The 13,622-nt window shown below is 37.3% G+C and overlaps 1 protein-coding gene across 1 annotated transcript; it reads right to left on the minus strand.

Moving 5' to 3' along the window:
* Positions 1–7,007: 7,007 nt before the first annotated feature.
* Positions 7,008–12,443, minus strand: LOC113017902 (immunoglobulin superfamily member 1-like). Its single transcript, XM_026161003.1, has 8 exons — positions 12,206–12,443; positions 10,061–10,327; positions 9,299–9,577; positions 8,908–9,189; positions 8,406–8,705; positions 7,925–8,182; positions 7,425–7,673; positions 7,008–7,261 (listed from the first exon to the last, which is right to left on the minus strand). The coding sequence occupies exons 1-8, from the start codon at positions 12,330–12,332 to the stop codon at positions 7,077–7,079; spliced, it is 1,947 nt and encodes a 648-aa protein (XP_026016788.1). The 5' UTR covers positions 12,333–12,443; the 3' UTR covers positions 7,008–7,076.
* Between the last annotated feature and the right edge of the window lie 1,179 nt (positions 12,444–13,622).

The following is a 13,622-nucleotide window of genomic DNA, read 5'->3' on the forward strand; positions in this document are numbered from 1 at the left end:
GATAATAATAAAGTAAATATTCCTAAAATGTTGCTTTGTATTCTGTTTGTTCATCCCACAGTGTCATTATAATCTCTCTGTGCTGTCAGCTATCAGGGCCAAAACATGTTGTCATCTGGAGCACAGCAACCATTTGCCTTCAACTTTTCTTCTTCTTGGTTCTGCAGCCTGATGGAAAAAAATCAGATCATTTATTATTTTTAAGTGCAGAGATGATCCTGCAGCTATGTTGTCACCAACACACAGAAATAGTCACACAATATTTTCCACCAGCGGTAGTTACACCCCCAGTAGCACAGGAACAGGGTGGGAGGGAAAGAGAGAGAAAGAGAGCCAGGGACAACACCATCGCCTTAGAAAGGTATAGTAATCATCCACAACTATTTTCAGTTGCGGATGATAAAGGATTCAGAAAGTTTATTCATGCAGTGAATCCTATGTATGCAATTCCAAGCAGGAAAACACTCCCAAAAAATCATCCCAGGTCTATATGACAGAGAATGTGCATCTTCTTTTTGTTTTGCATATTTTATATTATATTATTTATATTTTTATTGTGTTGTGGTTTGCAGTGTTTTTTTTGTTGTTTCACTTTAAATTTGTTTAAAAGGATAAAGCTGAAAATTTAAATGGTTAAAAGTTGAAATGTAAACAGTTGTTTTTTGTATTTTATAATTTATTGATAACATTTTATATGGAGTGAATAAATAAAAGTATATTTACGGTGGCCTGTAGAGAAAAAGCACGTTCAAACTCCAAAACAAGTGCTCCAGGATGCTAGGGGCAGTGTTGAGCTTTTGTTACCAAGTGGCTACACAAGCCAGGAAGTACCAACGACTGGATTTGGTGTGTGGTAGTAACAGGTAAATGAAATTTTTTTTTGTATTATTTGAATATATATGAGTGCTTGTGTATAAATACACAAACAATACACATATGCTTTCAATTGTGTAATTTAAGTGATCTAGGTAGCTCTGTACGTGGTTTGGAATTTATAAGTGTTTTGGAGTTTGTACATATGTGTAAACATATATAAATAAAACCAAGATTTTTTTTACACTAATTACATTACAGTAATTCCTTTTGATCATAATTTTATGTTGTTGTTGATAATAAATTAATTAAAGCAACAAAACAACCTGAAGACCCGGTTGGGAGCCGAAAGAGCCGGTTCTCTAAAAAGAGCTGGAATTCCCATCACTATTTCCCTCTTCTGCAGCAACCGTTTGTTTGATAGCAACAATAAAGAAGTGATGGTTGGGGTGAGTAACTCCTTCTAGTACTGCTCACTTGCAAGGGCGGTGCTTGTTAACATATCATACTCAATCTGCTGCTCAGGGCTCCAAAGGGTTAGTTTACTTGGCTATTGCTGGCTTTTATTTTATTCTCTGTTCACGTGAGCCCACAAATGTAAATGTGTATAATGTTTTAGAAATACCTTTTGGGCCGAATTATTACCCTTAGTTGACTGAGTGGGCTTTGTGTGTTTTGTAAAATAACACAGATTAAGGGGGAAGGAACCCAGGGTGCTGTATCTAAATGCAGGGATACTTATAAAGTGATACACTGTGTTTGGATGTTTCTTATCTGCTTTGCCACAAATAATTATTCAACTTTGAAAAATTCTGATCATCATGATTGAGTTTCATAAAAACGATCGTCCACCCGAGAAAGGTAAGTAGTGACTGAATTTTCAAAATAAGAGTGGGTGCATTGTCCACCAGTAAAAAAAAAAAAGCAAATCTCAGGTTGATAGAAAAGCAGCAAATTAATCATAAACATATTCAGCATGTTTAAGTGCATATTTAATTGGCTTTTTTTTGTTTGTTTGTTTGTTTTTGTCAGTTTTATAATTTTCCTATTAGTAAAGATCTTCTTGGCCCTTTATGATGCACCTAGGTGCCCTTATAGGGCTGTAACTTGTAATTTCAAGTGCCAAAGCAAATCAAGACTTTTTAAAATGACAGATATTTTTCTTGTACTTCCTTCTGAAAAAATGTGAACACTATAGACTTAAAATGAGTTTAACATCCATTTGCTAAAAAATTGTCAGTACTGAGGTAATGTCTTATCGAGTCAGTAGAGGGCACCATAGTGCTGTTGTGGCTCCAACAGACGGCCTGTGCACCTGCAGCACAATAGTTAACAAACCACAACTTCACAGATTTAGCTGCTTAGTTTTCCATATCCTGTGTGCTGCCATCAACATTTCCCCAAGTCTGCTACTTAAAAAAGTAAAAACATTTTTTTAATCTGACTTTATTTAAGTAAAAAAAAAAGAAAGAAAGAAAAGTAAGTAACACGAAGATGACTTTCACTCTTGTTGCAACTCTAATTTAATATCTCTGATTGGTTTGTGTTATTAAATCAAATCTCCACTGAGTGATGAGTCAGCTCTGACACAGTAAATTTTCCGTTGTGTCTGTTCATTGTTCACTATCCTGCAGTTGTTAATAAACCACGTGGTGCTTCATATATAGAACACTTCTGTTCTATATCAGTGTAAACATGGCTTCCCACATGGATCCCACTATGTGACACAATACAAACTATTCTCCACTCTTGGATTTAAGTACCTGATATGTTGATTCTGCACAAGAACAAGGTGTATGGAGGGACAGTGATTTTCTTATTTTCACATCTGTAATGAATTTTGCTGTTTTAATTGCTTAATTTCAAATGGACAGTCTTTATGTGGTTCTGAAACTAAAACAGTGTTGTGCATCATTCTGCTGTTATTGGCTTTGCCATAAATTATAATTTAACTGACACTGAAAAATTCTGATCATCATGATTGAGCTTCAGGAAAGCAATGTTATACCCAATAAAGGAGGGCTGGTGAATAGTGGTTAAAGGTTGGTTTTGATAAGTAAAATGGCCATGTCTCTATTCAGTTTAAAGTCTGACCCATAACTGACTTTATCTAAGTTTTGGCCACCACTGGTCTATATTTTCATTAAAATAATTTGAATAATTTTGTTCTAGCTGATTATAACAAAACTTGAAGTGCAAAAAAACCCCAAACCAGCTATTCCAGATAGAAAGGATCTGGGCTGACACAGTGGTTTATATGAATCTACCTCTCATACATGATACAACGTGATAATATAAATGTGACAATGTGACAGGTTAAGTCAGGGATGTCAAACATAAGGCCCGGGGGCCAGGCTCCAGTCCACCTTACTAGATGGCACTATTGGAAGGAAAATGTGAAGAACAGAAATGTTGAACTTTTAATTGTTTTTTCATGAGTTTTAAAGATTTTCCTACTGACGAAGATTTTCTTGGCCCTTCAAGCTACACCTGAGTAATCAAATAATAGATTTCTGTAATATTACAAAATTTCTTTTTAAAATTTGAAACACAAAGACTAGCACTTCATTTATTTTTTTTAATATAAACTATCTCAGGATTACATGTGTAATTGAAACATTACTTTCACTGGTCCCATCCACATAAACTCAAAGTGGGCTGTATGTGGCCTGTGATGTAAAATGAGTTTGACATGGTTAAAATTAAATAACCAGAACTCAGCTAATGTCTTATTGAGTCAGTAGAAGGCACTCTGGTGCTGTTGATCAAAAAGACCGATTGCAGTAGGCTGGAAACTGCACACGAGCAGCTCAGCAGTAAACAAACCACAGCTTCACAGTTAAGTAAGTCACATGAAGGAGACTTTCACTCATTTTTACAACTCTAACATCTCTGATTGGTTTGTTATTAAATCAAATCTCCACTGAGTGATGGGTCAGCTTTGACACAGTAGACATTTTTCCTTGTGTTTGTTCATTGTTCACTATCGTGCAGTTGTTAATTAACCATGTTGTGCTTCATATATAGGACATTGCTGATGACTGACTGTTTCTGATCATTTGCTGCTGTTTTGGCATCACAGAGCTGGATGTGAGGACGAGGCGCAGTGAGGTGGTGAGGATGGTGTAACATCACATAGCAGGAAGGTGTGTAATTTAACTGACCTCAAACATACTGTCCCACAGTAACACTGGCTATCACAGCTGCTCATCTCTGCAGAAGACATTGGGAGGTTGAGTTTGCTTCACATGTTGATCTTAAGTACTGACACGTTTGTTCTCAAGTTATTAATGACTAGAATTACCTAAAACCAGGTGAATAAAGGGAACGTGTCTCTTTATGGATTAATTTGATTTATAAACATGATCTTCCAGTTCGGAATTCTGTAGATCGCTACTCTGTCTGAATTAAGTTTTTCTTCCTTTATTTTATGATGAACACCATGGAAAATATACAGGTAAATGACACACGATCATTTCTGTTGTTATTTATTCATTTAGTTCATTTGGCAGGGACAAACCTCTAACTATAAATGCATGACATTGTTACAAATGTTTAAGACAAAACAAAAAAGAAAACAAGAAAAATATTCATTTCATTCAAATCCATACAGTACTGATCAGATCATTTTTATATCATTTAGATCTTTAAACAAATACAGTAAAAGTATCTGTAGGTGCCCATAACAGTACTTTCTAATGTAACACTGCTGACTTTAACTCGAGCTATCAGCTTCTAAGATCACATATTTCACACTTTGTTCTCACTGATGCTGAAACAGGAAACATTCAAGGTTTTATAAAAAGAAAGCTTTAAGAATGAATATAAAAACAGCTGAATGTATAGAGCATAGATTTCAAATAGAAATATGCTTTATGCTATAAGAGAGTACTCAGTCTATAGGATATTATTACTTAATATTGTAACTGTACATAAAGCTGAGCATGTCTGATATTTGGGCAGCAGAGGAGCAAGAGTGGCTTCATAAAAAGCTTCTTCTTGGGTTTGCTGCTACAGCTCTCCTCACTGACCTGTAAGACAAGCACAAAAAGACAAAGTGATTTCCAACATGTAAAGATATTATGAGCTGAAGACATTTAATAATGTGAAGAATAAATCAGCCTGCATGGCAGCAGAATTACTGAGAGAGCTTCCTGATGTGACTTCAGAATAAACTGCTGCATCAGCTGCAGGACTTGATTTTCCTGTGAATGAAGAGAAGATCATTGAAAACAATAATATCATTAACCAGGAGGAAACTGGATGTCTCCACTGATGCAAAGATAAAACTAGATTTTATTAACCAAGTAATTAGTACGCATGAAAACCTAAATACAAATATTAATATAAACAGATTTACATTTTAAGAGCAGATAAACATGTTGAACAATATTCAGTGGAGATGATGGCAGACTTTGCTCACCTTTGTTTTTCTTGGCTTTTTCTTTTTTGGGCTGTTTGACCTCAGCATACATCAGACTGTCCTCTAAAAGAGACGTCAGAGCTCAGGACACATTTGTTCAGCACAGATATGATACAAACATGTTGGATACACATGGAATTTAAACTTTTTACAACTACAGGGAAAGAAATCTAAGTAAAAATCATTTGTTGCCTGTGACACTTCAGCTTTGCATGTGTGTGTTTTGTGATTGAGGTCTGGGTCAGAATCTGTGGATGCTGTGATTCAGTAAAGCTGAAACACTGATTAGTAAGTGAATAACTAAACTCCATGTTGACCTATAATTACCTGCAATATAATGATGTGATGACACGTTCAAGTACAAACACTGAATGAGACTGAGGTGACTGTACCTGCATCTCCCGTCTTCACATTAGCATAAACAGCACTCTGCTCTGGTTTATGATGCTTCCCTGTTAAGATGATCGAATCCACAAAAGAAAAACATTTAATACATTTTTTAACTTTTCAAAAACTTTCCAGGCTTTTTTTCTACATTGTATATTTTGTGTACTCACACTTATTTCCAAAGTTTTCCAGTTCAATATTAGAGTAAATGACATCTGGGGGTTTATCTGCTGAAATGTTCATATTTTAGTTACACAATTGTAAACCAATGACATGGTGCCAGTTTCCTTAAATTAAAAGACTGTTTCATCTCTAGCTGCTCTGTGCTTTTCACATGATGTACTGCACCAGTGTTTCAGTGCCTCACACATGAAAACCAACATGACAGATTTTTCAAAGATAAATGAAAAAACAGAAAAACCTTTTACAGAGTTTCATTAGTTGTGTTTAAGTCAACAACAGGACTATCAGATATTTTCAGAGCATGAACCCATCATGGTGTTACTGTTTGTGTTGTTCTGATATGAAACAACAACATTTGTGGATTCTTTCAGTCGAGTTAAAGATACAATCAGGTTGTAAAATCCTGTTTGTTTCTGATCTTTTGTGCATGTAGTCAGTTGGTTATTTGGATGAAACTGAACCTAAGAAATGTTCCTGTTAATGGAGACTGAATGAAGAGTCAATATTAATAATGATAATAAAGATCGGTTTAAGTGCTGACCACTTACTCGAGGTCTCAGTGTCAGTCATTTCCTGTTTTATTCTCCCCTGTTTCTTGTGTCATTCTGTTAACATGTTTTCCATTAGTAACTAAAACACAGTTTTCAGGGTTTTCCATCAGATCCAGTAGTACTATTTTAGTATTTACTCAACCGGAGTTCCAAGTGATCCAAGGTGATCCCAAAATGTGACGTCAATAGAGTACATGCCACCGACTGACTGGTCAGTGGCACCACTCGATGAGTTACGAGAGCTTCTTATTGATAAAAAAAAAAAAAAGCCATTTTTGAAACCCGGCAACCCAGAAATGGCTACACAAGCAACACCGTGGCCCCGAGTCTATAGAAAGCCACAGACCGAGCAGCAGGTATATCATTACCGCGATGTTCACCTTTGTTGTATCATTTGTGACAAATACTAATTAAGTCATGGGGTGCTCGACCACGTCACTATGACGATGGCCACACACATTAGGTGGTACTTGAGCGTGATGGAAAACCAGTCGATCTGAGTAATTACTAATGGCAAAGAGGCTTTAGTTAGTTAGTTAACACCTGTTACTCATCATCTCATTATCATGTGTTTTATAAACTGCCTCAGTTTTCCTTTTCTTTGTCACATCTTTCCTCATAGTTTGTTTTCCTAAGAATTGTAGAAATGTGGTTTCCAACTTTTATTTAAATTTGGATTTGTACTGAGTTTAATTTCTACAATAAAGTCGTCATTTAGTTTAGTAACCCTGAAAGATTCCTAATGTAATATGAATAACAATAAAAATAGAAAAGAGGCTCTTACGCTTGGACTGTCTGCAGCGATACAACAAGAGCAGGAGAATAATAATGAGAGAGACTCCACAAACCAGTCCAACCATCAACCACACAGGAGATGAAGAGCTGTCAGCTCCTGACACAGTTACTGTGACACAAAACAGAAATTAATTATTAATAAATTATAATCTTATAAATAAATGCATTTATAAAATAGAGCCAACTGACTTTGAGACTTAAATCAGACAATCTAACGTTCCTTCTCAGTCATTGGTTTAGAAAACTCCATCAGATGTTTTGATCCTGCTCACCTTTAACTGACATCCAGCTCTGTGCTGACTCTCTTCCTGAGTACTGACACTTGTAGAAACCTTCATCAGACTTTGACACTGCAGAGATCTTCAGCTCCCCTCGGGGATCATTTTGAATAAGTTTGTCATTGTGATAGAAAAACACATTGGAAAGTATTTTTTGTGTTCTCAAACTGCAGCTCAGACTAACAGAAGCTCCCTCAGTCACAGGATGAACAGGACTCACCAGGATAGGACCATTACCATCATCTGTGACACAATCACACACAATTGTTTCAGTCACATCAGCTGCTGCACACTTTGAGAAAAAGCTGACAAACAATAATAAGAACAGATTGTACAAATGTTCATCATGAAGATCTGATCTTGTGTATTTAAAAACTGCTGTATGTGTTTTATTTTTCCCACATGAAATGACTTCACATACAGCAAAGCTGGAACAAATGTTCATGTGACGTTTAAATCATCCAAATCCAAGTAGTAAATGTATAATAACATACTCTGTACAGTGATGTTGACTGCACTGCTGAACTCTCCTGATCCAGACTCACACCAGTACACTGCAGTATCTGACTTTGATGTGTTGATGTCACATGTGGATCCAGTCATTCTCCTACAGACAGAGAGTCGGCCGTCCTCAGAGAACTTCCTCACTCTCCACTCAGTGAAGTTTCCCTCACAGGTCAGTGAGACAGAGTCAGAGGTGAAGTGTTGCACTCTGTCAGGACTCACTGTGAGAGACGCTGCTGCATGAACATCTGGAAACAACATGCAGTGAAGAGACAAAGCTCACAGATGTTAGGATCAACATATCACAGTGGAAATATTCTTTTACTTTAATGTTTAAAGGTCAGTGCTAAAAGACGCAGTGTTCGTATAATTTTCACCTTCAATGCTACCCCCCCCCCCAAAAAAAAAAACCCCATCAATTTACATTTTTTTGCTGTTGCATTACTTGAAAAAAGATAGAATCAAACTGACCTGCAGACCAGACAAACTTTGGTTGACTGTGATCAGTGTGATACTCTGGGTCTCCTCTTCCAGCTCTGCACACATATCCTGCTGTGTGTGTCTGTCCATGAATGATGTAGGAGTCCTGTGCAGTCCCACTGCCATCAGGTAGCAGCTCATAACTGGAGGATTTCTCTGATAGATCAGGAACAGCTTTATACCAGTAGAAGCTCCATCCTGCAGACGGATGTTCAACCTCACAGTTCAGAGTTACTGAGGCTCCAGGACTCAGCCATGATGGAGACACAGTGAGGACAGGACGGGGTTCATCTGTTCAACAAAGATTTTCTCTCAATCTTTCGTCTCTTAACTCTGAATTCAATGTCACTAAAATGTTGACTCACAAATATTTATGATGAACTTTAAGAGTGAGACTATCTAAACATGTCAAATATCTCAACATGTACTAATAAAAACACATTTTTACAAACTGTTTCTATTTCCAGGTTAAATGAACTATGACTCTACTTACTGTCAGAAACTGTCAGTGTGACTGAATCACTCCACTCTGTTGTTTCATGCTGTGAACTTTTCATTCTGCCCTTACAGCGATAGTTTCCACTGTTGGATGATGAAGCAGATCTAATCCTGTATTCACTTTGATTTGGAGCTTTTATCCTGCTGTTTGTTTCCCACTCATAATCCCACTCAGTGTCTCCTCCATGGATCTCACATCTGACAGTGATCGTCTCTCCTCTGTATATCTCAGACCAGTTTGGATACAGAGTCACAACAGGCCTGTTTGAGGCTGTTACTGTTCAAGAAAGTACAATAAAAACACATGAATGTCAAAAATGTTAATGCCTTTTGTTCTTCATCTTCCTCCTTAATCAGGAATTTATCTGACTTCATGTTAAACTGACCAGTTTTCCCAATCCTGACTGACTGGCTGTCCTCTGTGTAGTAAACTGGGTTTCCTCTTCCTCCTCTGCACCTGTAGAGTCCTTCCTGTGAGACACTGATTTGTCCATTTGAGTGGAAAACTGCATCTTGTGTGGTCAGGGCTTCAGAGGATTTCTCATCTCTGTACCAGTAGTATTTCCATCCAGATGATGATGATGGGCTCACAGAGCAGGTCAGGGTCACACTGCCCCCTAATGGAACAGCTGTGTTATCAGCTCTCAGTTTGGCCTTTGGTTTATCTGCAGTTCAGTTTAGAAAAAGAACAAAAGTCAATGACTGAATCAAACCAGTTGAAATAACTTGGTGGAAATATGGAAATAATAAATATCACATAACTTTAATGGTGAAGCTGCAACAAACTGTACAACTATCACACAAACACAACACTAATCTTTCATATTTAATTTGCTGCATTTCTAAGTTAAAAACACACATGAGGAACAATCAGTGGATTTAATGTTTCTTAGTGGATGTGGTGGAGCAGCTGAGACAGATTCAGCATTTGTTCTGCATTTCATCTTTCATGTATTAGAGCTGCACAGCAGAGAAGTTACTCTCATATGTTTTGTTCTCTTCACTGTGAATAAAAAGCTGCTGTTCAGGTTTTTGTTGTTGGAATAAAAACTAAACATTTTACTGACCAACATGAAAGACAGTTATAAAACTGTAAGAAAGAAGAAGTGCTTTTTCCTTATTTAGATACTCTGGATGAAAGATCTTACATGACACAGTCAGTGTGATGATATCACTCCACTCTGAGAAGAAATAGTCCCTTCTGCCCCGGCAGCTGTATCCTCCACTGTCAGACTCAGTAGCTCTGATGATTCTGTATTCATTGGATGTTGGAGGTGTGTTTAACTTGGCTGCTCTCCATTCATACGTCCACTGAGCTCCTTCACCTCCCTGAATCTCACATCTGACAGTGACTGTCTCACCGCTGTATATCTGAGTCCAGGATGGCTGCAGGGTCACAGTGGGCTTACTGGGAACTGTTCACAGAAAAATATCCAGTTAGAGACAAATAGAAACATAAAAATTCTGATGTTTAAAACATGAGAGTAACGTGAGTGAAAAAAATAAACCTCCAACAGGCTACAGGGTTAAACCACACCTCGGGCCAGTCTGACCACTGATAACTGTTTTGATTCTGGCACAAATCCTACTTGGCAAAATAGCTACAAACAGCAAAAAGACAGTGAAAACCAGGCCAGAGGCAGGACGGCTTCATCAGGATGCACTGAGATATTTTCAAACACCCTGACCTGTAGCTGGTTTTTGATAGCATACTGTGCTACATGAAGAACTGTATAGCACAGCTGCACAGTAGCACAGAGGAAATAGCTCCACAGGGTTATACAGGTCACCCAGAGGATAGTCGGCCATCCTTTGCCCTCACTTGAAGAACTGCACAGCTCCCGCAGTCTCAGGAACACGAAGAAAATCCTTCAGGATCCATCTCACCCAGGTCATGCACTGTGTGAACGTCTACCTTCAGGCAGACATTTCAGAGCCAGAAAGACAAGAACTAACAAACTAAGGAACAGCTTTGATCCCTCAGCCATCACCATGCTGAACACTGAACAATCAGATCCAACACAACTCTCATATACAGAGAGTAACACAGAAACAATAGTGTTGTTGTTTGTTATTAAAACAAAATCTGAAACTTTTCACTGCAAGATTTAATTTTTCTTTGGAATTTGAACTTTTGTAGCTAAAACACATTTTTTAAAGGTCTGAATCGTTTTGTTGATGTTTTTTGGAGAACACATTCTCTGTGAGGGTGAGTCCTTAATCTCACAATTATTTACTTAAATCAAGAACAAAACGAAATAAATGTTTCTATTTTCCCACATATCCAAGTAATCTTTTTTTTTTTTTTTTTTAGTTTTGAAATCACATTTTATTATGTATGGTCATGAATAGAGAGAAAGAGCCAGTTACGCAGCTGTATACAGAGTTCAATTGTAATTTTTCTTCTTACAAAAAAAAAAAAAAAAAACCCTTAAAAAAATAGAAGAAAAAAAATTGCACTCAGCTTTACACGATCCTTAGAAAGTAAGCCATCTAAAAATTAACAACAATAGCAACAATAATCATTAGCAGTCAACATAATAGTCTTACCACTGAAAGCAGAGGATGATTATTTAGTCTGAATTCTGTTATACTCCTTGCAAAGGTCCAATGCAGAGTAGCAAGCCAAATTCTCCTTGACATGCTTTTAAATAAATTTTGTCACTTTAGTTTGTTTTTTTCCTAGTGAAAAAAACAAAATGTGTGCAGTGATTTGTGTCCCTTTCATTTCTCAGCCTAAGCTCAAGCTAACAAAACTGGACAAAAAACCCCCCAAAAAACATTTGCATACATTCTAAATAACACCCAATTTAAATCCCTTCTCCCTTAAACCCGGAGTAGCTATAGTAAAGGCCTATTTCTATTATTATTTCATTAATCTCTCTCATTGTTTTTAAGTAAAGTACGATCGGTTTTGACACTAGAAATTGAACTGGCCATGAGACCACTTAGTTACTGTTGAAAAGAAAAGCGGGAGACAAATACAATTCAGACTGCAGAGTAATAAAGACAGAACTGGATGCGAGAGGGGTAATGTATGGGTGGTGAAAGTGCATTTGACATATTCACTCTGGGAACTGTAGGCTGCTGAGCTGGATTTAATATTTAAATGAATGAATGGATGTGGAGGTCTCAGAAAGGTGGGTAGTGGTTGAAGTGGGATCAGATTTCCCTTTCCCTTTGGCTGTCCCCATACACAAGTAATCTTAATGAACAGAAAACTCATCTAAGGGTTAATAAACTCACAGCTATATGACCTCTTAGTCTGGTAGAAATAAAATAATTAAACTCACGAGTTTCTGTAACTGTGACGTCACTGCTGTCCTCTGTGTAGTAAACTGGATCTCCTCTCCCTCCTCTGCAGTGGTACAGACCTCCTTGTGAGACACTAATAACTCTGTTTGCTTCATTTCCTCTCATGAGCTGAGCTTTAGAAGAGACTGAATCACGTCTGAACCAGTCAAACTTCCAGCCAGCAGAGCCCTCCACAGAGCAGCTCAGTGTCACACTGCCCCCTGCTGGTATGACTGAACGTTGTGCTGTCAGTGTGGCTCTGGGTTTACTTGCTGTTGATGTTACAGGAAAGACAAACATCAGACTGTCACTTGCTTCAGGAAAAACTTTATTATATAACAAATAAAGATTTCAACATAAAAACTCAATAGTAATTTAAAAAAATCCAATTTATTTTTATTAATTTATAATTTATGTATTTTTTTAATTCAGTAAGTGCTTAATAGGTCACAACCCTGGATGATGGGTTAAGAAGATGGATGGAGTTCAATAATAGATCTCAGGTTTCTCAGTGTGATCATCACACTTGATGCAAACAGGAACCAACAGTACAAGAAAAAAAGTGTCTTCAAAGCAAATTTGATGAGAATCAACAACTGGCAGCAGCACACATGAGGACAGCACAGGTATCTCAGCTAACTGTTAGCCAGCTAGAGAGCCAGGAGCTAACACTGGATGTATATAACATGATGAAAACTTTATCAGAGTGAATCAAGAATCAGGTGAGACTGTTTTTATGCTCTGTCACCAAACTGTACTCCTAAATGCAGAGACAGGTGAACTATACACTGTTAGCTGATCTGAGGCCAGTTGATTGTGGTCGCTCTTATTATCAGATTTTTTGTTAATCTGTTTTTTATTTAAATGTTTGTTTTAAGGATCATGATCACATAAATATATATGCATAAAGATGCATAACCAGTGCACAGTCAGCAGCATTTATCAGTCATAATTTACACAGATGTTTTTCATACTGTATGCTATCCCCGACCCCAACCAGGGCTGTGATGTGATAACAGAACTCTTCTCTGTTGATGATCAGCCTTTTCTTTTTTCAGCATCTGTATTTTCCATCGTCAGACAGCAGCTCTGCTCATTCTGTATTTATTGATCATGTTTGATCCACAACTTCAAATAAATTATAAAAATAAAATAATTGTGTATAATTCTGAGCTGCAATGGTGGAAACCAGGGCCGCGCAGAGAGGTTTAAAGGGGCGGGTGCTCAAAGTTAAAAAGGGGCACATTGAACCAGGCTGAATAACAACAACACACACTCATCAAGAATCTAATATGGGAAGGGCAGGGGATTGTTGATCTGAGACTGTAGACATTAAAAAGTCCATAGGAGAGATGGTAGCTGATTAAACAAGTATCATGAGATAATAACAAAATGCAAAGATTGGTGACAGCGCTT

Source organism: Astatotilapia calliptera, unplaced genomic scaffold (assembly GCF_900246225.1).
Source record: "Astatotilapia calliptera unplaced genomic scaffold, fAstCal1.2 U_scaffold_26, whole genome shotgun sequence".
NCBI lineage: Eukaryota > Metazoa > Chordata > Actinopteri > Cichliformes > Cichlidae > Astatotilapia > Astatotilapia calliptera.

Bases quoted from the DNA above. Each gene is read 5' to 3' on its own strand.
- LOC113017902 (XM_026161003.1), bottom strand. From the start codon at position 12,332: ATGAGAGGAAATGAAGCAAACAGAGTTATTAGTGTCTCACAAGGAGGT. The intron at 9,578-10,060 runs GTAAGATCTTTC...ACTGAACTGCAG, and splicing joins CATCACACTGACTGTGTCAT to ATAAACCAAAGGCCAAACTG. The intron at 8,183-8,405 runs GTCAGTTTGATT...TGTTGTTTCCAG, and splicing joins AAAGTTTGTCTGGTCTGCAG to ATGTTCATGCAGCAGCGTCT.